Here is a 22,247-nt window from a genome sequence, read left to right as displayed (position 1 = left end):
CCAATGAGATGGCACTTTATAGATGCCCTCTCTCCGCTTTCTTCTTCTCCCCGCCTCAAAGAGGGAGGGAGGGATCTGACTGGCCAGATGTCCTCGGAAGCCCCCTTCCCTTCACCAATCACTGAGAAAGGTACACGCCCAGCGGAGTTTTCCAGCCAATGAGGAAACGGGCGCGGCGCCCAGCCGTGCAGTTCCTCCCACAACTCGCGAGTTTCGCTGTCCTTAACTCTTCAGGCTTTTCCCTGCGGGCCAACAGTTCCGATTGGCCACTGTCGCTATTGTCGAATCTTCTCTCCAGCCAGCCACAGAACAAGGCGAACCCTCGTTCCTTCGGTTCGGCTACCTTCGGCATTCCTCGTTGCCGGGGCGTGGTCTCCCAGCGGCGTCTCCTCATTGGTTATTCAGGCCGCTCGGCTTTTTCCGGCAGAAGCTGCAAGCAAGCGACGTCTTTGATTGGTTCCGGCTTGGGTTTCGGCTCCACAGCCGAAGCTGGCGGGCGCGGGCTCGGCGAGCGATTCCCAGACGCCTGTTACGCGGGCGGCGGGGCGCTGGGCGGTGTAAGGCTGGGTGGGGGAGGAAGGAGGCGGAGGACGAGTAGGAAGGGGGAGGGGGAGTGGGGAAGGGCTAGGCGGCTGCGCAGACGGCGCGCCTCGCACAGAGCAGCCCCCGACCCGGCCGAATGCGGGCTTGTGTCGCCGCCGTCGCCGCCGCCTGGGCCGAGTGACAAAGGAAGGAAGGCAGCGAGGAGGAGCCGGCCCTGCAGCCGCTGACAGGGCTTCGGGCTCGGGGCACAGCGCGAACACTTCCCGAGCAGCCGCCGAGCAGAGGCGAGGGGCGGAGGCCGGCCGTGCCGGGGCCGCGGACGGGGGAGGGGACCCCGAGGGACGGAAGCGGTTGCCTGGTTCCCATGTCCCCGGCGTATGGGGAGCAGTCCGGGAGCCGCTGCCTGGGGTCTGAAGGGAGCTGCCTCCGCCGCCGCTGCCGCCATGGCCGCTGGATCCAGCCACCGCCTGCAGCTGCTCCTGGCGCAATGAGGAGAGGAGCCGCCGCCACCGCCCGCCGCTGACTCGCGACTGCGCTGCCCTCCGGTTCACCCGGCCGCCGCCGCCGTCAGACCGCCGGATCCCGCTGCTGCCGGAGCCGCAGCGTTTGCCGTCGCATCTCCGAGCCATCTCCTCCCTCCTTCCCATCCCCCTTCTCTTCAAGCGTGAGGCTCGTGATCCTTCCGCCGCTTCCCTTCTTCATTGACTCGGAAAAAAATCCCCGAGGAAAATATAATACTCAGAGTACTTATTTTCAATCAAGTATTTGCCCTCGTCCACGTGATATATATATATATTTTTAAGGATTCCACTCCACCCTTTTTCTCCTCTCCCAGGAAAGGGAGGTGAAAGAATTGTATTTTCCCCCCGCCCCCAGCTCTAAATCATCTATGTGTTAAATATCCGTACCGATCTGTCTTGAAGAAATACATAGCTCCTTTTTTTTTCTTCTTCTTAACTAGCTATACAAAAGGAGTGAAAAGCCAAGAGAACGAAGTCTGTCTTTCTCTTTCTTGCGGGAGAACTTAATGCTGCATTTATCATTAACCTAGCACCCTAACATAAAACAAAAGGAAGAAAAGGATTAAGGAAGGAAAAGGTGATTCAAGAAGAGCGATCATGTCGGGGCGACCGAGAACCACCTCCTTTGCGGAGAGCTGCAAGCCAGTGCAGCAGCCTTCAGCTTTTGGTAGCATGAAAGTTAGCAGTGAGTATCGATTTTATTTTACACCCTTTCTCCACCTCACCATTAAGATAAGAAACCTCGAAATACCAGGATCTTAAACTAACAGACCCGATAGAACAGTCAGTGGTAGTGGAAAAGGGCAAAATCTGTCTTGAGTCAAGATGAGGCAGCAGCTCCTTTTTCTCCTCCCATACCCGTACCCCCTCCCCCAGCCTCATTAACCTTGAATTGAGAGAATATTAGTTTTATTTGACTGGATTTGAAACTTCTTTTCTTACGTTCTCCATGCTGCTGGTAGTCAGTCTTTTCAAGTGCTCCAGTGCCTCCGGGTTAAACGATGGAAGGGTTCGCTTGCCCATCCCTTTGAATAAAGAAGAGGACAACGCTTGATTAATAAACCATGATGTACGTTTGCCGAGTCCGTGTCTTCTGGAATGAGGGAGTTTAGTTAGCTCAGATTATCATGGTTCTGTATTCTAAATAGAGATATTAAATGTCCCAGCCTCCTAATATTTCCCATTTGCCCGTGTGACTATACAAAGTATTTTTGAATCTGGGGATGAACTTGCTTGGTTAACCCACATTCCCGTTGGAGGCAAGCTAGCATCCATCCCTCACTCTTCTAGGGACTGGTGGAGCTGATAAATATCCCGCAGCAGTTGCATCTCTAAGTGCATTGTTTTCAAGTGGTTTAATGTGTTATCTCTTAACCTTCCTGTTTTGACATTACCAATCTGCCACCATATAATTTGTTTAATCAAAAGGTAACTTGGAAGGAGATTCAACTTTTGATTGAGGTTATATTGTCATTTTGCCAAATACTAAGTTAAGTGTTGTCACTGACTCCTCATTTAAGTTTAATTTTGAGGTGGCATTGCATTCATTACTTGTTTTTTTTGTTTGTTTGTTTATTTTTTGTTTTGTTTTTTAAGAGTACAAGTGAATACCCTTTTAGGATTATTTAAAATGTATCAGTATCTGTCAGTTTTTTGCCAGGAAATCTGTGCTAAAAAAAAAAAAAGTCTGTGTTCTTGAAGTGTTTGGTATACTGAGTATCCAGTGTTCAAATGTATCTATTTGTGGAGATGTTTATGTGATATTTCATGACAGCTTATTAGAACATAGTTGCAGATTCTGGCCAAACTATCAGTGTTCTTTTCCTTATTCCATGAGAAAGAAGAGGAGGACATAAAACTTTTGTTGCTGAGACGAGCTGATGTAACTGAAGAACTAAGATTTTTAAAAAGTCAAAATACATGTGCTTTTATTTGCAATTGATTAAACAGTTGGAAGGACTCCTTTCTGCTGCACGAAGGATTTCAATTCTGTAGGCTTTTGGAGCTTGTCTGAAACACAAGTCCAAAGTTATATCCAAAGTGATAGCTGAGTGGGAGAGATTTTTGCAAGTTAACTTTTTTTTCTTTTCCTTCAGTGACTAGCTAATTTAGAATGCAGAGTATGTTAAGAGGGAAGCTGATTTTGCATATTTCAGGGAAGGGTCATGCTTTCTAAGCACTTTATGGAGTCATTTGAAAGGAATTTAAAAAAAATGCTAGGTAATTTTCAGTTCTATTGAAGTAGACTTGATGGTAACTGCTGAAGAGCCTTCCATGGAACTTCAGTATTTGTGTGTTGTGTGTTTTGGTGAGTTAAAAAAAAAAAACAAAAAAACAAAAAAAAACTGCTCAGTCAATTTTAGACTATTCATTTATTAGGTTTATTTTAGAGATCTGTAATGTTATAATAAAATACCAAAATTGGGGACTTCATATTGTTTCCAGGGTTTTCTTTGAAAACAACTTACTCTTGATAGAGGTTCTTTAGGATGGAGGAAATCCGAGAGGAATATAGTTTAAAGAGTTTTAATTTTATATTACCATGTCAGTCAACATTAAAAAGATTTGAGTTTAATGTTAATTATTATGATTTAAAAAAAATTAACCTTGACATTAAGGACATGTAGATGAAAGAGGCATTTGTTAGGTGCTGGTCTAAAAGGCACACATGGCATTATGTATAGTCCTTGTTCGCAGAACCTCTGATGTAAAGGCATACATTCAGAAAAAGGTGAGGACAATACCCTCATAGTTGCAATATTATAAAATGCCAAGTGAACCATTCGTTCAGAGGGACAAAGAAAAAAGGGGTGGCGGGAAAGGCAGGAAGATTTCTACTGAGGTGCTTCTTAAAACAGGTGCTAGCTAAGTCCACGAGCCAGTGGAGAAACATGCAGTGCACTGGGTAGAAGGCAAGCCTAGCCACAGTCTATTCTGTATGGGAGGCAGAGGGCAAGCTGGTATATCTCAGTTCTTAGGGCCTGAATAGAACAAGGGCATGGGAGTCGAGACTTAGAGGAAAGTTAGTTAATCAAGAGCAGAAGAGGCCTGTAAAACTTTGGGTGGGGTTCTAAGAGCTATCTGCACTAACTGGATTGCTGAAGAAGACATGTTGAGGGCATTTGGATAGCTGAGTAGAGAGACATGAGAAGCCTTTTGGGAGGCAGTGGACTGTGTTATAGATCCCAGTGTGAACGTGAACATGGGATGAAGGAAGAGCTTTGAGGACTTGTGAGGGAAAAGCTGGCAGGGCTTGGATTGGACCGAAGGAGAATATTTGTGGAGTCAGGAGTTAAAAATAAAGTCTGAGGTTATTGGTCTGGAAGACTTGACCGCTGAGTTACATTGTTCATTGTAATGGGAAATTGAGAAAATGCTGAGATGAGAGGATGGATGAGTTCAGGTTTTAAAAATGGCATATAATAAGTTTCCTTGAGGTTCAGCAAGCAGCAGCTAGTTACTGGCAGAAGCCTAACTTTCTAGTTGTTAATTTCTAATTCTCACATAGAAGTGTCAGGTTGTATTTGAGGGCAGTAACTAGAGGTTATACTTAAATACGTATTTTGTTTTGTTTTGAGACAGGGTTTCTCTCTGTGTATCCCTGATTGTTCTGGTACTCACTTGCTATGTAGACCTGGTTGGCTTTGAACTAACATACCTGCTTACCTTTGTCTCCCAAATGCTGGGATTAGAGGTGCCTTCCACTACTACTTGACATTTTATATAGTCTTAATCTTTGAGTCATTCTTAAATGTATTTTTCACAAGTAATGACCCTTAGGTAAAATTTGCCTATAAAATAATGATACTTTTAATATTCAATTAAAAATTGATTGTAACAATTTTTTCTTGGTTGAGGCCTTTATCCCAAGATAAAATAAGTATATTTCAAATACTTTTTATTTTAATTTGTTTTTATTTTATGTGCACTAGTGTGTTACCTGTATGTAGTATGTAGTATGTTACCTGTATGTGTGAGGGTGCTGGATCTTACAGACAGCTGTGAACTGCCATGTGGATGCTGGGAACTAAACTCTGTTCTCTGAAAGAGCAGTCAGCACTCTTAATCACTGAGTAATCTCACCAGCCAGCCCCTCAAATACTTTTTCCTTGTAGTAATGAAATCAATCTTTATTCACATCCAGATTTATGAAGATTGAATATCAACATATACACAGATTCTACTATAGAGTAACATCTTTTACTCAAAATAGAGAATGTAGGTGGTAATTTTGATTAACATTTTGTCAGATGCTTATGATGAGGCTGGTGGCACATGGTTTTGATCAGGACTCTGGAGGCAGAGGCACTTGGATCTCTGTAAGTTCGAGGCCAGCCTGGCCTACAGAGTGAGTTCCAGGACAGTCATGGCTATACAGGGAAACTGTCTCGAAAAGAAAAGAAAAGAAAAAGGCTTATGGTGAACCATTGGAAGACAACTTGGCTAGTTGCCCAGGTACATTGCTTGTATACGAGGTATGGAAAGAGGAAAATACTATCACTTAAGTTGTTTCATCATGTAAAATTTTTTTGATTAAAATTTTAATTAGCAGCTGTGTGGAATGGCATAGATCTTTAATCCCAGCACTGAGGAGGCACAGTGGTCACTGAGTTCAAGGCCTGGTCTGCATAGCAAGTGAGTTAGTTTCAGGCCAGCCAGGACTGCATAGAGAGACCCTATCTCAAAACAAAAAAAAATCATTACCAAAAATAAACCAATTTATAGTTGCATAGTATTCTGCAATATTAACTTACACTGTCTTATAATCAAAGACTAGTTAGCAACTTGGAGGTGCCCTAGTTTCCAAGGAAGATTTATTTCCTTGTGGTATGTAAGAAATAGGTTATTAGGAACTAGCTAATTTTCCTTTCTTTTCCTTTTTTTTTTTGAGATAGAGTTTCTGTGTGTACCCCTGGCTGTCCTGGAACTAGCTTTGTAGCGACAGGGATCTGCCTTCCTCTGCCTCCCAAGTGCTAGGATTAAAGTGTGTCCTACCATACCCATATCACTAGCTAATTTCATGATTTTTCTTATTTAATAGAGAAAAAAAAAACTGTTCATGTGTGAGATTGAAAACCAGGACCTTGCTTTTCACTCCTATCAGCTAGACTGACTCACAGTTGTTAAAGGCTTAAGATACTTAGGTAAGCTTTGCAGGGACTTTTGTTGCATATACCTTGCGGATGCTAATTATCAAGTGACAAGCACTATTCCGAACTTTAATGGGACCTAGAGATTGAACAGTTTATTATGGCTGACTGGGAACTGCATTTAGAAAATGAGGTGTCTTCTCATATTTGCGCCCCTTCAGATGGTACTTGCATTGGTTTCATCAGTCTCTTATACTAGACTTGAACTGCAGGCATGAGGTTTTGTTTTGGGGCAGACAAGTCTGGGAAAGCCCACGTTATTAAGTACCAGCAGTATACTATTTGATGGGGAAATTTTTTAAAAAATATTTTATTCAATATACATGAGTGCTCTGTCTTCAGACACACCAGAAGAGGGTGTGCCACATCCCATTACGTATGGTTGTGAGCCACCATGTAGGTGCTGGAATTGAACTCAGGACCTCTGGAAGAGCAGTCAGTGATCTTCACCACTGAGCCATCTCTCCAGGCCCAGGAAACTTTGTGTGAGCTTTGTGCATAGAGAAGGCTAAGAAACATGCTGACCCTAGTGCCACAGTTCCTTTTTTTTTTTTTAATCCTGTTTCTGTTTTATTCTATACTTTGCATTAAAATGTTTCCATGTGTTAATTTAGTGTCTGTATGTGCATGTGGAGGTTGGGGAATCAGCTCTCCTTCCATTATATGGGTGCGGGTTTGAACTCAGATCAACAGGTTTGGTGGCAAGGGCTTTTTAGCAGCTTTTTTAGCAACTAAGCTATCTTTCTTTTTTAGTATTTTAAAAATAAGGTTTAGGGGCTTGAGGGACCGGGATGAGGACAGGCAGGGTGTGAGGAAACTAGTGCCCCACCGTGTAAGTGGGGAGCAGAGGTGCATGGGCGGGGCAGCAGTAAGGCTGTGCCCAAGACAGGACCAACCTGATTCCCCAGGCATTGCTCCATGGAGAACGCAGTCACTCTGAGAAAATGAAATTGTTGGAACAGTTAGCGTCATTTTCTGTCTGATCTTTAGGGGATGTTCCAGTGATGGTAAAAAGAAAAACCATGTGTAATTTAAAGAAGAAAAAGAGTTTCATGATTCATGAAATGTTGCAATCTTGGTATCTAACTTTGGTTATATAAATGTTTTTTGATTATCACAAAAATTGCTTTTGAAACTTTTGAATATGATATGGAAAAGTATGTGGGTAAAAGCTTCTGTGCATAGAGAAGCAAGTGACGATGGAGAAACATTTTTCTTGAAATGACATTACAGTTAAGGTGACAGACAAGGGCAGTTGGCATGGTTCAGCAGGTAAAGGCTCTCAGTGATGGCCTCAGTTCAATCCCAGGATCAGGAGCTGGGAATTCAAGCTCGCTACCGTGGCTAACAACTCTCAAAGGATGTCCAAGCCCTTTGAAGGATAATTTAGCAATGACTCTGTGACTTTTCACCTTAGTGGTTTTGAAATTAGTTTCAGGTATTACTATTAGTAAATACAGTATGTACTTATAGTTCCTTGAAAAAATATTAGGATTTGCACCAGCACAAAAGGGAAAATAATACGTGGTTTCCTTTGTTATTGTTTAATGTTAAGTCAGCACTGGTTTCTTTGGGAGAGTATTGGTAGTCTGTGAATACATCTGCTTCTGCTGTATATTTTTATCCCCATATAACATTAGGAAGTACTTCTCCAAATTAGTCAGTAATAAGAGCTCTCACTCACTCTCTTTCCCCCACACTCTTCCCTCTCTCTCCAGAGTTTTTCTGTACGGCTCTGGCTCTCCTGGAACTCATTCTGTAGACCAGGCTGTCCCTGAACTCAGCCTCTGCCTCCCTAGTGTTGTAATTAAAGGCATGTGCCACACACGCCTGGTGTCTCTCTCAGTTGTTCATGAAAAGATTCTTATCCCGTCTTATAGAATTGGATGCTAACTTCAAATAGTAATTATTTTTAAACTGTGTTTTCAACCAATTGTTCAGCTATATATCATGTATTTGTTAGTGTCTATAATTGGAGCCTCCTTCCTTCTGGTCCTCCCCCAACCACTCCCCCCTAAGAATAGAAGTTAATCAGTATGACAGTAGATTCTTTGGAATCTGACCCTTTTAGAATTGGTTAGTGATTGACTAAGCCAAAAAAAAAAAATCAGATTAAAAACTGGACAATTAATAAACTGAAGAATTGGATATGCTGCTGTTAGACCTGGCATCAGGCTGACAGATGCATAGCTTTGTGTCCTGGTTTGTAAGTATCTCAAAGCTATTTTTAAGAGTTAAGCCGGGCGGTTGTGATGCACGCCTTTAATCCCAGCACTTAGGAGGCAGAGACAGGTGGATTTCTGAATTCGAGGCCAGCCTGGTCTACAGAGTGAGTTCCAGGACAGCCAGGGCTACACAGAGAAACCCTGTTTCAAAAAACCAAAAAATAAAATAAATAAAATAAAATAAAATAAAATAAAATAAAATAAAATAATAAAAACAAACAAACAAAAAGAGTTATTATTTAACTCTTTCTAGTCTGCTTTTTCAGTTTTTTATCTGCTGATCCATTTTGCTGGTCTTCAATTAAGTGGCTGTTTTGTTGTTGTTGTTGTTCTGTTTTTAAAAATGTTATGAATAGCTGTGTAGAGAGTAGTTGTATGAAACCCTGTCTATGTATGAGAATTGAAAAGGTGGGTATCTTAATTGTGCCAAAGAACTCTTTCCTGGAACTCACTCTGTAGTTCTGAGTTCAGGCTGGCCTTGAACTCAGAAACCCACCTGCCTCTGCCTCCCGAGTGCTGGGATTAAAGGCATGCACCACCACTGCCCGGCTTGAACTCTTTGTTTTGGTTGAGAAATTTGTAGGAGCTCCACAAAGACCAGTGTCTCTTTGCATGTGATGGTCTCTCCTTTTCAGGTAATGGTTTTCAGTGAATTCTCCGTTTCCTCCTTGGAATATTGAAGAGACTGAGCTGAATCAAATACGTTTATTTGGCCTTCTACCTTCCAAGCCTTACTTCTCAGGTGCAGCCTTACCTGGGACTGCTGTTCTCTCTAGTAGTCTTTGTCCTTTTATTGATTAGTATAATTTTAGTTTATTTTTAAAAAGAACACGAGAGCAAGCCCTCTGATCCCAGCTGCTCAGAGACTGAGGCAGGATAGCAAGTCCAAGGGCTGCTCGGGCAGCTGACATTTTGTCAGAATACGTATAAAGAACTCTGGGGATAGCACTCAGCCATAGGGTGTTTGTCTAGCATGTGTAAGGCCATGGTTCATTCTCCAGTACTGGGAGAAATAAATTCCAGGCAAATATAAAGGAGAATGAAATTAACATTAGATGTTTCTGCCTTCTCATAGCAGATTTGTTGTCCTGTCCATCTACCTTTGCTAATAATATAATTAAACAAATAGTTTTATTTTTAGTCAGATTATTAAATCATTCCCACTATCTAGACATTGAACAGTAGTCAGAGCTGAAACAAGTTGTGAAACCGCCCACACTTCCTTTTGAGAAGAGCTGTATTGAAATATAATTCATGTATCATAGTGTTTACCCACTGAACATTCCGTGGTTATTACTATTTTCGTAGAGTTGTGTAGCCATCACCATGACTTAATTTTAGGATATTTTTTTCAACACCCTTCCACACACACAAAGAATCCTTGGGTCCGTTACTGGTCTCTTTTTATCATCTATTGCCTAGCTATAGGCAAGCATTAATCTGTGTATCTCTAGATTTTATAAACGTGGATCTATAGTATGATCTTTTCTCCTTCTCTCTTCTTTGTTTTGGTTTTTGAACCAGGGTCTCACTGTCTATTCCTTGCTGGCCTGGAACTTGTTGTGTAGACTAGGTTGGCTTCAAACTCACGATCTACCTGTCTCTATCCTCTTGAGTGGGATTACCGACATGCACCACTATGCCTGTCCTGGCCTTTTGTGACAGGGTTGCACTCTGAAATCCAGGGTGTCCTGGAACTTGAGCTCTTCATGCCCTTGCTTCCCCAGTGTGTGGTAGGCTGAAATTGTAGAGTGATGTGGTGACATCTGTCACTGCCCTTCCTTTATGACTAGCTTCTTTTCCTTGACACATCTTAGAGTCTTCTAACAAGGCCTCCTTCCTTTTTATTGCTGAGTAATAATTTCATTAAATACAAATATCATTTACACCAGCCAGTTAGCATTTGGGTTTTCTGGGTTTTGGCTGCACGACTAATGACTGCTTCGGACATTCATGAGCAAGTTTTGATGTGGATGTATTTTAAGTCTTCAGAGTATGTACCTAGAAATGGAACTGCTGGATCACATGGTAACTTGTTGATCATTTTAAAGAACTATGAAGCCTTTTCTAAATTCACAGCCAAATTTCTTTTTGTTATTTTGTTTTAAATATTTTTATTGTTACCATTTCTTTCTCTTGTACTGTTTGTAGTGATACAGGCTTGATTTTCCTCTACAGATGTATCAGTTTTACAGGCTCTTTTGTGTTTCTACTTGCTATAATTCCTTTTCTTTTCCCACAGCATCCTTTTTTATAGACCCCTAATTTGACTGTTGGTACCCGAGCTGCTGGGTCTCCAGGATCTTTTGAGCAGCTGACTTCATTCTCCTGTTACTTGGATCATGTGTTTGTGTATTACTGCAGAATTATTATCTAATATTATCTTGTGACATCAGCCAATAGTGCTCAAAGTTATAATTTGGTATATATATCGGGAAATATTCTTAGTTGATATGTATTTATTTAATACATTTATTTATTTTTGAGGCAGAATCTCACTGTGTAGCATGGGCTGGCCTTAAATTTGCTATTCTCCTGTGTCAGCTTCCAGAGTAGGGGTTGGGTGTGTGCCACTATACTTCTGTCAATGATTTTTCTGTATTTGTTCCAAAGGGAAATAGGAAAGGGACGTGTTTTTTGGCAAATATCTTCACCTCTTCTGCATGAGACACAGGTTTTTGGATGTTTCTTATTAAGATTTTATGATCAGTTGATGACTGAGAATTCTGCCAACTTCTAAGTGTATGTATACCAATTATATATTCTGGAACTAGGGAAATAACCATAGAATGAATTCAGAGACCCACTGGACCTAATATAAGTTGGAATTCAGCCAAAAATATTAATCACCCGGCATCCATAAGCCCCTGCTTTAACTGGAGGGCTGCAATGTTTCTTGGAGTCTCCTGGTATCAACCTCGATTCAGAACCAGTATCTAGTAGATCCTGCAAAGTCTGATTGGTCACCCACAATCCCCCAAATGTACAGTTACTCTCGTAAAGAGGTATATGTCTCTCTGGGGAGGGACTGGAGAAAGGCTAACAGTAAAACTTTTAGATATTTATTTTAGTCAGTGTTTTATTGCTGTGAAGAGACATCATGACCACGGCAGCTCATAGAAGAGAGAGCACTTAATTGGGGCTAGCTTATAGTTTCAGAGGTTTAGTCTGTTATCACCGTGGAGTGGAGCATGGGAGCATGCAGGTAGACTTGATGCTAGAGAAGAAAGGAGCTGAGAGTTTCTACATCTGGATCCACAGGCAGGAGGAGGAAGAGAGCTCTTGGGTCTGGCCTGGCTTTGGTTTTTGAAACTTCAAACCCTACTACCAGTGACACACTTCTGAGAAGGCCATACCTACTCAAATGAGGTCACACCTCCTAATCCTTCTCAAGTAACGCCACTCTCTGGTGACTAAGCATTCAAATACATGAGCCACTAGAGTTTTTGTTTTGCTTTTTTTTTCCTCAAACGACCACAGTATTTTATCAAGGTCTTTCCTCAGGAGAATCTGGCCATCTCTTCTTCATTCAAGGAGTACTGAGTCTACAGACTGGCTTAAGTCTGGAAATTGGTTCATGGGCCAAGATTCCCATAGCTAAGATACAATGTAGCCTTTCTTTAATTTGTTTGAAAAATATTTTGAGTAAACAGATCAAACAGAAATCCAGTAGGCATCTAATCTATTTCATGCCTGGAAACACCACTATTGATTAGCCAGTACTAAAGGGCCAAATGAGTCATGCCACCATAAAATTCATTTTGCCTGTGCTGACTTTTACAGGTCAGACCATTTGACATTGCTTTGTCTATTCTACCCATTGCAGTAGCTAGGATCACTTTGGTGATTCAGATCTGCCACTGGCCCCTGCTTCTTTGGAGCCCAGTTAAACCATTGCACTTCATTTGTCCATCTGAGCAGGAGCATCTCCAGCCCTAAGGTCTGGCACAAGGAAGAGGACAACTGCAAAGCTCTTCAAATGTACGGGTGCCCCCTCACCATTTTGCATCTTAGAGGATTAGTGAGAGGCAAGTCTCATGGACCTTCCTATTGTGGAGGATTATGTTTTATACAGCATACTTGCTCTAGCATGGCAGTTTTTCTGAGCCTTAACAATCCCTTCATCAGCTAAGCAAAGGGATGGATACCAGGCATCTCAATTTCTTTTCAGTAGGTTCTCTTTTGACAAAGACACTTCAAGCAAACTTCAGTCACCTTTTAAAATTGTGTAAGTTTCTGTATTAAAACTAGAACTCAGTGGGCCCATATCAGTAAACTTAGCATGATCTAGTTTTATGTTCTTTCTGTCATTATCCCACTTAAAATCCATTTCCACACAGATTCCCCAGACTTCTGACTGAATGAATTAGAAAACTCATTAAAGTATTTAGTAGTGTAGTACCCTTCCTCATGGATTGCACTTTTTTCTCCCTTCTAGGAGCCTGTTTTATTATTAAGTTTCGTTATAAGTGTAGAGGCAACTATTGGTAGATCCTGAGGGACATCAGTATTAGGGTCTTGCCTGGCATCACCTTCAGAGAAAGTCACTGGTGGTTTAGCAGACAATGAAGGATTAATTTACTTAGTCAGTGGCAAAAAAGGCAGTATTTCAGGCAGTGCTGTTAGGAGAACACCTGCTGAGGGGGGGAGAGACTACTCACTCAGGTGAGGTAAACCCTTGAGAATCTGAGGTTCACAGTTCTTGGCATCAATAGGATCCTCCCACACATCCCCATCCCAAGTTCCATGATCCCATTCTTTGCCAATTAATGCCCTTATTAATCACCAACACCCTCTGAGGCTGAGCCTTAAAAATTCCTTAATCGACAGTAAGCAAAGGGATAACTCACATCTCAGACTCCTTTTCAGTAGGCCCTCTTTAGACAGATGCTTCAGCCAACCATTCAAGCAAACTTTGGTTTGGTTCAAACACATTTTTTGCTGTAATTCAGCCAACCTTATATTCAGTTTGATTTTCCACAACTTGAGCTCTGTGGGTGCAGGAGAGAAGATTCTCTTCCAGGGCACACGTAGAAAGCTCTAATCTGGAGCCCATCAGTTTTTATCACTTGAGTTCATAGAAGTCGATCAGCTGCTGCAAGTTGCTTGTTATTTTCCTTTGTCACTTTATCCAGACATTCTAGGAACAACCTACCAGCATAATCGTTTTCCTTATATTCCCACTAATTATCAAACATTTTACATGCAGAGTCACCAAAGCCATTGCCTTTCATAATTGGTGAATCGGGGTAACCAAATGCATTTGTCTGCTTATGTTTGTAAATAGTTATTCCATGGGCTTTCTCCAAAGGCTTCAGTAACCGTTGGTGTTGGCAAATTGGAAAGACTATTTCAGATACTTAAAAGATTCTCTTACACTTTTGTTGCTCTAGAACCACTTCTGTTTCCAAACTCTGTATTAGGCAGAGTTCTCTAGAGGAACAGAACTTAGAGAAAGAATCTTTCGCTATATACAGAAAAGTGATTCTTTTTTTTTTTTTTTAAGAATGACTTATAGGCTGCGATTCAGCTCCAATGATGACTGCCTATGAGTGAAAGGTACAAGACTCCAGTAGTTGTTCAGTGCTTGAGGCTTTATGTTTCAGCTGTTTAATATATGCTGCAATTCCCAAAGAAGTAGTTTCTAATACCAGTGAAGGAGTGGCCTTGCCAACAAGGTGAGAGGTGTCAGTGAATGAAGTTTCCTTGTTCCATGTCCTTGTGTTAGGCTTCCAGTAGAAGGTGTGGCCCAGATTTGTCTTCCTACCTCAAAGATCTGTATTAGAATGGATCTTCTCACTTCAAAATAAGCAAAAATCCTTCACAAGTGTGGCCTACCACTTTTTTAGTTTACAGATGTAGTCAAGTTAACAACTAAGAATAGCTATCACAATTACCATGGTAACATGAAGCAAGCATAGAAATCTAAAGAATACTAATATTAGTGTTTAGATCAAAATCATTTAGAGACGTATAAACCCCAAGTGTAAGACATGTAGGCCCTACATATTTTTGGCCATGTAAAGTAAAAATGACAGATTAAATAAAATTTATTTATTTATATATTTTAGCCCTGTATATTAAAATATTTCAATATATAATTATGAAAATTATTATTGTTTCATACTATTTTTTCATATTAGATCTTCATTGCCTAGTTTTCACACTTAATTACTGATTTTGAGTGGCCACAGTGGTTATTGTACTGAATAGTGCAGGTTAAAATTTTGTTCAAGAATTAGTTCAAAAAAAAAAAAAGAATTAGTTCAATTTGCTATTCATGTATTGTAGTTATTTTCAAGGAATAGGAAAAATGTATATGAGTTACGGATACTTTAGTGATTCATGTCTTTTCTAGTTGTGTTTTCCACTTCTTTTGAGATTTTATATTGGCAAAGTTTAAGGGAATTTTACGTTCTTCAAAGGGTACTTACTATTAGAGTAATACTTTCATTTTGTATTAGCATAACTGCCAATGTATTTTTTTTTTTTTGTTATTGTTGTTTTGTTTTGAGACAGGGTTTCTCTGTGTAGCCCTGGCTGTCCTGAAACTCACTCTGTAGAGCAGGCTGGCATCGAACTTACAGAGATCTTCCTGCCTCTGCTTTCCAAGTGCACCACCTCACCTGGCAATATGTTGATGCTTGTTGCTTTGCTTGTTAGATGTATCCTTGCTCTGGTTGCCCTGATCACAATGACATTGTACTGGCCTAGATGATCTTTGTTATGTGTTCTCTCCTTGATATTATAAAGACCTTCTCAGCATTTAGTCCCAATACCCTTCTCCTTAGCCATTTAGTCATCGATTTCTTACCCATGGTCGAGAAATTCACTTGTGTGTGATTCCTTTGACACTCCTAGTGCCTTTCATACATGCTACCTTACATTCTAGTCAATTTGTCTTGTTTCTTTCTAGGAGATGATAAGTCACAGCATGACATAAAAGCGTCTTATTTACCTTGGTTTCCTGCAGTGTACAGAACAGTGCTTTCTGTACTGTGTCATTTATACATACTGAGTTGAAGACATGTGCTGTACCATGATGGATAGTGTATGGTGCTGGTGTATTTGGAAGCTGAACTCAGATTTTCTGGAAAGAGCAGCAAGGGCTCTTAAACACTGAGCCATCTCTTCACTTCTTTGTACTTAAAGGAGAAAGAGAAAGAAGGAAAGGTAGACAGAGACTTTAGTTATACTGTGAGCTTAGTGTTTCTTGTCTTTGAACTCTTGGAGTGATGGTTAAATGAATGAAATAATCCAACGACTAGAATCCGGCTGCTGGGCCATACAAAGTAAGCATGGAACCTTTGAAACATTGAGCATGCACAGTACTCCAGTGACTTCAAGCCTTCAAGGATTTTATGTGGAGTGGATAGAGATAGAAGAGAGATTTATAACAGGGACTCCTGACATATGTTTCCTCTCACCAAGAAATGGATTCTCTAAAAGAGTAGAGAATAAGTAAACAAATACCTACATATGAATAATTGTTTCATCATTGATACACAACTGTAGTCTCTTAAGGGAGTCATAAAATCTATGAGTCTTTAAGATTTTTTGATAAACTAGTATATATTAGTCTATAACTTGAGTTCTTCAGAGTGAGTAAAGAATATCATTAATATTTGTTGCTAAATAATGTGGTTTCTAAATATGTGTAAACTGTGACTGTTTATACTTGAGTATGTGAAGTAGTTTTGACTAATCAGCATGGTATATTTCTGTGACTATTTGTGTGCATTGTAAGGTAGTTGCTCTAAGGTACAGTTCTGGAACATGGGTGAGATTTATTTTCTCTGTGAAGAGGAAATAAGCTTTTCTTGAACCAAGGGGTTACTAAAGAACTAGTCATATATGTTCAGTTATGCATTAGGGGTCACTTTACTCAGATACTTTTGAGAATTTTAAAATCATATGTAAGAATTCCTGAGTTGTCAAAAAAAAACCAAGGAATGCTCGTGCACCTTGGAAGAAAATGTCCTAGTTTTTAATTTTTTTTATTGGACATTTTATTTACATTTCAGATGTTATCCGCTTACCCCATCTCCCCCCCGCCTCCCAGGAACCCCCCTATCCCAACCCTCCTCCTCCTGCTTCCATGAGGATGTGCCCCCACCCAACCCCCCACTCCCACCTCCCCACCCTTGAATTCCCCCACACTCGGCACCCAGCATTCATGGGACCAAGGATCTCCTCTCCCACCTATGGCTGACAAGGTCATCTTCCCCTACATATACAGCTGGGGCCATGGGTCCCTCCCTATGTGCTCCCAGGCTGATGGTTTAGACCCTGGGAGCTCTGGTTGGTTGGTATTGTTGTTCTCCTCATGGGGCCACAAACCCTTTCAGCTCCTTCAGCTCCTTCTCTCTCATTCCTCCATTGGGAACCCCATGATCAGTTCAATGGTTAACTGTGAGCATACACCTCTGAATATGTCAGACTCTGGCAGACCTCTAAGGAGATAGCTATATCAGACTCTTGTCAGCATGCACTTTCTGACATCCACATCAGCGTCTACCTTTGACGACTGCACATGGGATGGAATGGTCTCCAGACGGCCCCTCCTTCAGTTTCTGTCCCACACTTTGTCTCCATATTTGCTCCCTTGAGTATTTTGTTGCTCCTTCTAAGAAGGACCAGAGCACTCACACTTGGTCTTCCTTCTTCATGAGCTTCATGTGGTCTGTGAGTTGAGTCTTGGGTATTGCAAGCTTCTGGGCTAATATCCATTTATCAGTGAGTGTATACCATGTGTGTTCTTTTGTGATTGAGTTACCTCACTCAGTATGATATTTTCTAGTTCCATCTATTTACCTAAGAATTTCTTGAATTCATTGTTTTTAATAGCTGAGTAATACTTCATTGTGTAAATGTACCACATTCTGTATCCATTCCTCTGTTGAAGGACATCTAGGTTCTTTCCAACTTCTGGCTATTATAAATAAGGCTGCTATGAACATAGTGGAGCATGTGTCCTTGTTATATGTTCGAGCATCTTCTAGGTATATGCCCAGGAGTGGTATAGCTGGGTCCTCAGGTAATGCTATGTCCAATTTTCTGAGGAACCGCCAGACTGATTTCCAGAGTGGTTGCACCATCTTGCAATCCTACCAACAGTGGAGGAGTGTTCCTCTTTCTCCACATCCTCTCCAGCATCTACTATCACCTGAGTTTTTGATCTTAGCCATTCTGACTGGTGTGAGGTGGAATCTCAGGGTTGTTTTGGTTTGCATTTCCCTGATGACTAAGGATGCTGAACATTTCTTTAGGTGCTTCTCAGCCATTCAAGTTTCCTCAGTTGTTTAGCTCTGTACCCCATTTTTTAATAGGGTTATTTGGTTGTCTGGAGTCTAATTTCTTGAGTTCTTTGTATATATTGGATATTAGCCCTCCATCGGATGTGGGATTGTTATAGATCTTTCCCCAATCTGTTGGTTGCCGTTTTGTCCTATTGACAGTGCCCTTTGCCTCACGGCAACTTTGCAATTTTATAGTTTTTAATTTTTTTTTTTTTGCTCTATATTGAGGATGATAAGAACTTATTACCAAACAAAATGGGATTGAGTAGGTCAACTTCCTCAGTCTTTAGAAGAGTGGTCCCCAGTAGGACATCACTGACTGCACTGCTTTCGAGATGGTCTCAGGGTAAATGGCACATCTGGCTCACTTTCAGAATTAATTTAGAAGTGAAAGAATGTTTGAAAATGTAGTTGTGCATTATGTGTGATTAAGGCACAACATTTTTGTTGTTAAATGCTTGTCACATATTTCAGAAAGCCCATGCATGCTCTAAAGTTTAGGGAAAGAGATGAAGCTGCTGATATAGACAGAAGAGTATGGGTAGGATAGAAACAAAAATATTTGGTTGTGATGGCAGTGCGTCTCCTTGGATATAGGTGATGGCCAATCTTAGCAGTGTAATTCAGACTTCACTTGTGGAGTGCCTACTGCTTAACAAACACTGTCATTCCAAAGCACTTGAGACATTGTCAGTAGTTAATAGGTGAGACAGCAGGGTAACTTTAATTGATGTATTCAAGTGCTTTATTTGATGTTTTAATTGATGTATTCAGAATCTTAGAGCTAGTAGAGAATACGTCCAGGTGCTGTGTTGCATCTAGCCTCTCCAGACTTGGAGTATGTATTGCGCCACTGTACAACACTAAGGAAATTAATTTTATCTTTACCACACTCTTAGAAGACATATGATTTATAAAAGAGGAAACTGAGGCTTAGTGGACCTCATTAGCAAGATCCACAACCACACACTGAAACTGTTATCTTAAAGTGAGGCTGGAGGTGAAACTAGTAATGTTGCAGAGCTGGCGATGAGTTCAGAATTACCATGCTCCTAGCTTTTTACTTTTCCATCTTACTAGACCACCATTTGATTGCTGTTAACTGCTGACGCTTGGGTTTGTCCCTGAGAAACAGCAGCTCAGTAGCAGTACAAGAGCAGCAAACTGACTCGACAGGCAGGCCCTGTATCATTTGCTTTGTACAGATGAACTCCATGTACCATAGGGAAAGATTGCAGAGCATATTATAAATCATGGTGCTTTTTTGAGTAAGGTTTGATACTATCCTTAGGTATCTATATTAGTTTTTTTAGAATCAATGTTTGACTATGTAAGATCACTCTGGGCTTCACTCTGATAAGATACAGTAGAGAAAAAAATGACCACATTTTCTTTTGCAAGTGATGGAATCCACCTGTAATATTCTTTAGAGGACTTTAAGGAAGGTGTACTTCTTAGGGATCTAGCACATTTTTTTAATTTGATATTTTATTTATTTACACTTCAGATGTTATCCCCTTTCCCCATCCACCCCCTAATTTTTTACATTTTAAGTATTAGTTGTAATCAGCAGATGCTGGACAGGAGGTGCCTTTGTATTTTGTGTAGATCAGATATTTGTATGGACATTCTTTTAGACTACATTGTTTTTGAAAACAATTTTTAGTTTAGAGTGTATACAGTGGCAGTATGGTATGTATTAACTGTTTTGTTAAAATGACCAAATATGGTAGAACATCAGATTACTATGGAGTATAACATCTTTTCCCTCTACTGGAATGTCTAATGTATTAGTAGGAGTAATTGTTCTGACATACCCTTCAAAAATATGGGTAACTATTTTGGTTCATTGAGAACCACTAAGGTTATTAATTAAGAATTAAGCATAATGTTTTATTTCTCCCATTCAGTTTCAGTCTCAGGTTTGCAGAAATGCTGCCTTCTCTGAGTTAGCTGACGTCATCTGGAACTCTGGGAACATCAGACAGCATTGACTACTTGTGGTTGAGGGGTTTTTGTAGGAGTCCTTTGAGTAAGCTACTTTGTCCTCGCCAGGACATTTTAAAGGATCATTCAGCAGCTCCAAACTAAGTCGAGAGAGCAGTTGAAAGAAGGAATCACGGGCTCCTTTCTGTTTCCACCTTCGTCTCCTCTTCCCCACTTGGCTCTTTATGGGTGCTGAATTCAGTCTGGTAGAATAATTTTCTTCAGACATTTTTGTTAACTTGATACTTGTAAACGGATGTGAATATTTCCTACTTATATAAAACAGTAGATTAGAATATTTTTATGAACCAGCATGCCTTTATCACGTTTCTAAAATTTATTACATATGCTTAAGACAGTGAACAGATACAATGGCAGCACCGTAATTCTACCTTTTAAATATTAAAAGGAAAGTTCTTTAATCTTCAAAAGAGTCAAGAGGTGCCATGATGACCTTGTGGAGGTTGGATGACCGTTGAAGGGAATTGGTTCTCTCCTTTCACCGTGTGAGTCCATGGGATTGAGCTCAGGTTGTCTGGCTTGGAGACAAGCAACTTTTCCTACTGAGCCACACTGGTCCTTTATTTGGCCTGCCTTAGTGGTGCATGCTTTTAGTCCCTGGACTCAGAGGCAGAGGCAGATAGGCAGAGAGAGGGGCAGAGGCAGGAGGATCTCTGAGAGTTCATTGAGTTGTACTGTTTCTCCTCACCACAGATTCTTGTGTGAACCTGCTAGTTCTGAGTTTCCTTGTTCTTGATGTTTTATATAAAGGTAATTGTACACTATGTGATTATGGGGCCTTTTGTGTTTGGCCTCGTTCACTCAGTATATTTTTAGGGTTCATTTTTGTTTGTACCATGTTTCATTTTACTGGTTAGATGTTGTACACTGTGTGTGTGTGTGTGTGTGTGTGTGTGTGTGTGTATGTATTTGTATGTGTGTTTCCATTTCCCTCATTTTATTTATTCAGATATTTCTACCTTTTTTGGGGGGTCTGTTCTGAATATTCTGCGTAGAGTTCCTCTGAACCTATGTGTAGAAGATTTTGGTTGCAACAGGTATTTCTTTAGGATATATGCCCAGTCATATTACTTGGCTATGTGGCATTTCAGTATTTAATACACTGTGGGATAGTCAGTATGTTTTTCAGAAGGACTGTACCATTCAACATTACCATCAGCCACCAGGTTCCAATTTTTCTCCATCCTCTAATACTTATTTTCTATTAAAAAGGGATTTCTTTCCTTTCTGTTTATGTGAATGTGTGCCCATGCATATGAGTATAAGTGCCTGTGGAGGTCGGGTATTGGTGGATTTCAGCCACTCATGTGGGTGTTGAGAACTGAACTGGTCTATTGCAAACAGCAAACACTTTTCATTGCTGAGCTTTCTCTCCCACTCTGTATTTTCTGCTCTTTGATCATGGCTGATTATTCTAGTAGGGAAATGACACAGCACTTCCACTCATTTGTTTTGTGACTGTTTGCTTTTCTCTTTTGGAGAAGTGTGTGAAAATCCTTTGCCTTTAAAAATGTACTGTTTAAATCTGCTATTGAATTGTATAGGCACTTTGGAATAGTTTACCTTCATTTTTATTATGAAGGTATTTTACTTTTATTGTAGGTACATTTAAAAATTCACTTCTTGTGGTTTGCCTTTTCAATCCCTTGATAGTGCCCTTTGATGCACAGAAGTTAAATTTTGATTAAGTTGAATGTATCCAATATTTTTCTTCTCTTACTTGTGCTTTTGAATAAAAGTGCAGTGCCAACTTCAAGTCTGTAGTGCTGGCATTGAACTTAGGACCTCCTGTCTGCTCTGCAACTCAATTACTGAGCTGTATCTCCAGCCCTCTTGTTTAAAAAAACATTTTTTTTTTAATGTATATGGAGTTTTGCCTGTCTGTATACTTGTGCAATAGGTGCATGCCTGGTAGAAGCCAGACGAGGGAGTTGGGAACTGGAGTTACAGGTGGTTGTGAGCCACTATGTGGGTGCTGGGAGTTAAACTCGTTCTGTGGAAGAGCAGCCAGTGGTCTTAACTGCTGAGCTGTCTCCAGCTCCATCTAGATTTATTTATTTAAAGTCAGGATTTCACTGTATAATCCCAGTTGGTCTGGAACTTGAAATTCTTCTGCCTCAGCATCTTGAGTGTATGCCACCATGTCTGACATCATATTTTTTAAGTGAGAAATACATCATGATTTAATCTTTCCCAGACTATTTCAGGATGACAAATTTAGATTATAAAATTTCCCTTTCAGACTTTAAGTTTTAAACTTAGAGTTCTATTCTCTTATGAGAAAATCTTGAGTAGTAAATGACTATATTTGTACATATATAATCTAATTACTATTATTTTGAAGTTATAAAAATAATTCACAGTAATGTAAGAGTCATTTGTAATTAATAATTTTTAAGGACATATAGGGAGATTACTGTTTTAAAATCATTTGAAAAGATCTTGAGAATTAAGCTATATATTTGATAAAATATATAGTGTTTTTAGTCAGGGATATCTAGA

General features: G+C 40.4%; 1 protein-coding gene across 1 annotated transcript in view; it reads left to right on the top strand.

Annotated features, from left to right (window-relative positions):
• The first annotated feature begins 882 nt into the window (after positions 1 to 882).
• The window catches only part of Gsk3b (glycogen synthase kinase 3 beta), a 136,355-nt gene continuing 114,990 nt past the window's right edge, over positions 883 to 22,247 (top strand). The window contains exon 1 of the mRNA XM_028788194.1: positions 883 to 1,749. Coding sequence (XP_028644027.1) covers positions 1,662 to 1,749 — 88 coding nt within the window. The 5' untranslated portion in view covers positions 883 to 1,661. The remainder of the gene's footprint in view (positions 1,750 to 22,247) is intronic.

The sequence above is a fragment of the Grammomys surdaster genome, unplaced genomic scaffold (assembly GCF_004785775.1).
Source record: "Grammomys surdaster isolate TR1022 unplaced genomic scaffold, NIH_TR_1.0 125704, whole genome shotgun sequence".
Classification (NCBI taxonomy): domain Eukaryota; kingdom Metazoa; phylum Chordata; class Mammalia; order Rodentia; family Muridae; genus Grammomys; species Grammomys surdaster.
This window is presented reverse-complemented; position numbering and strand designations above follow the sequence as displayed.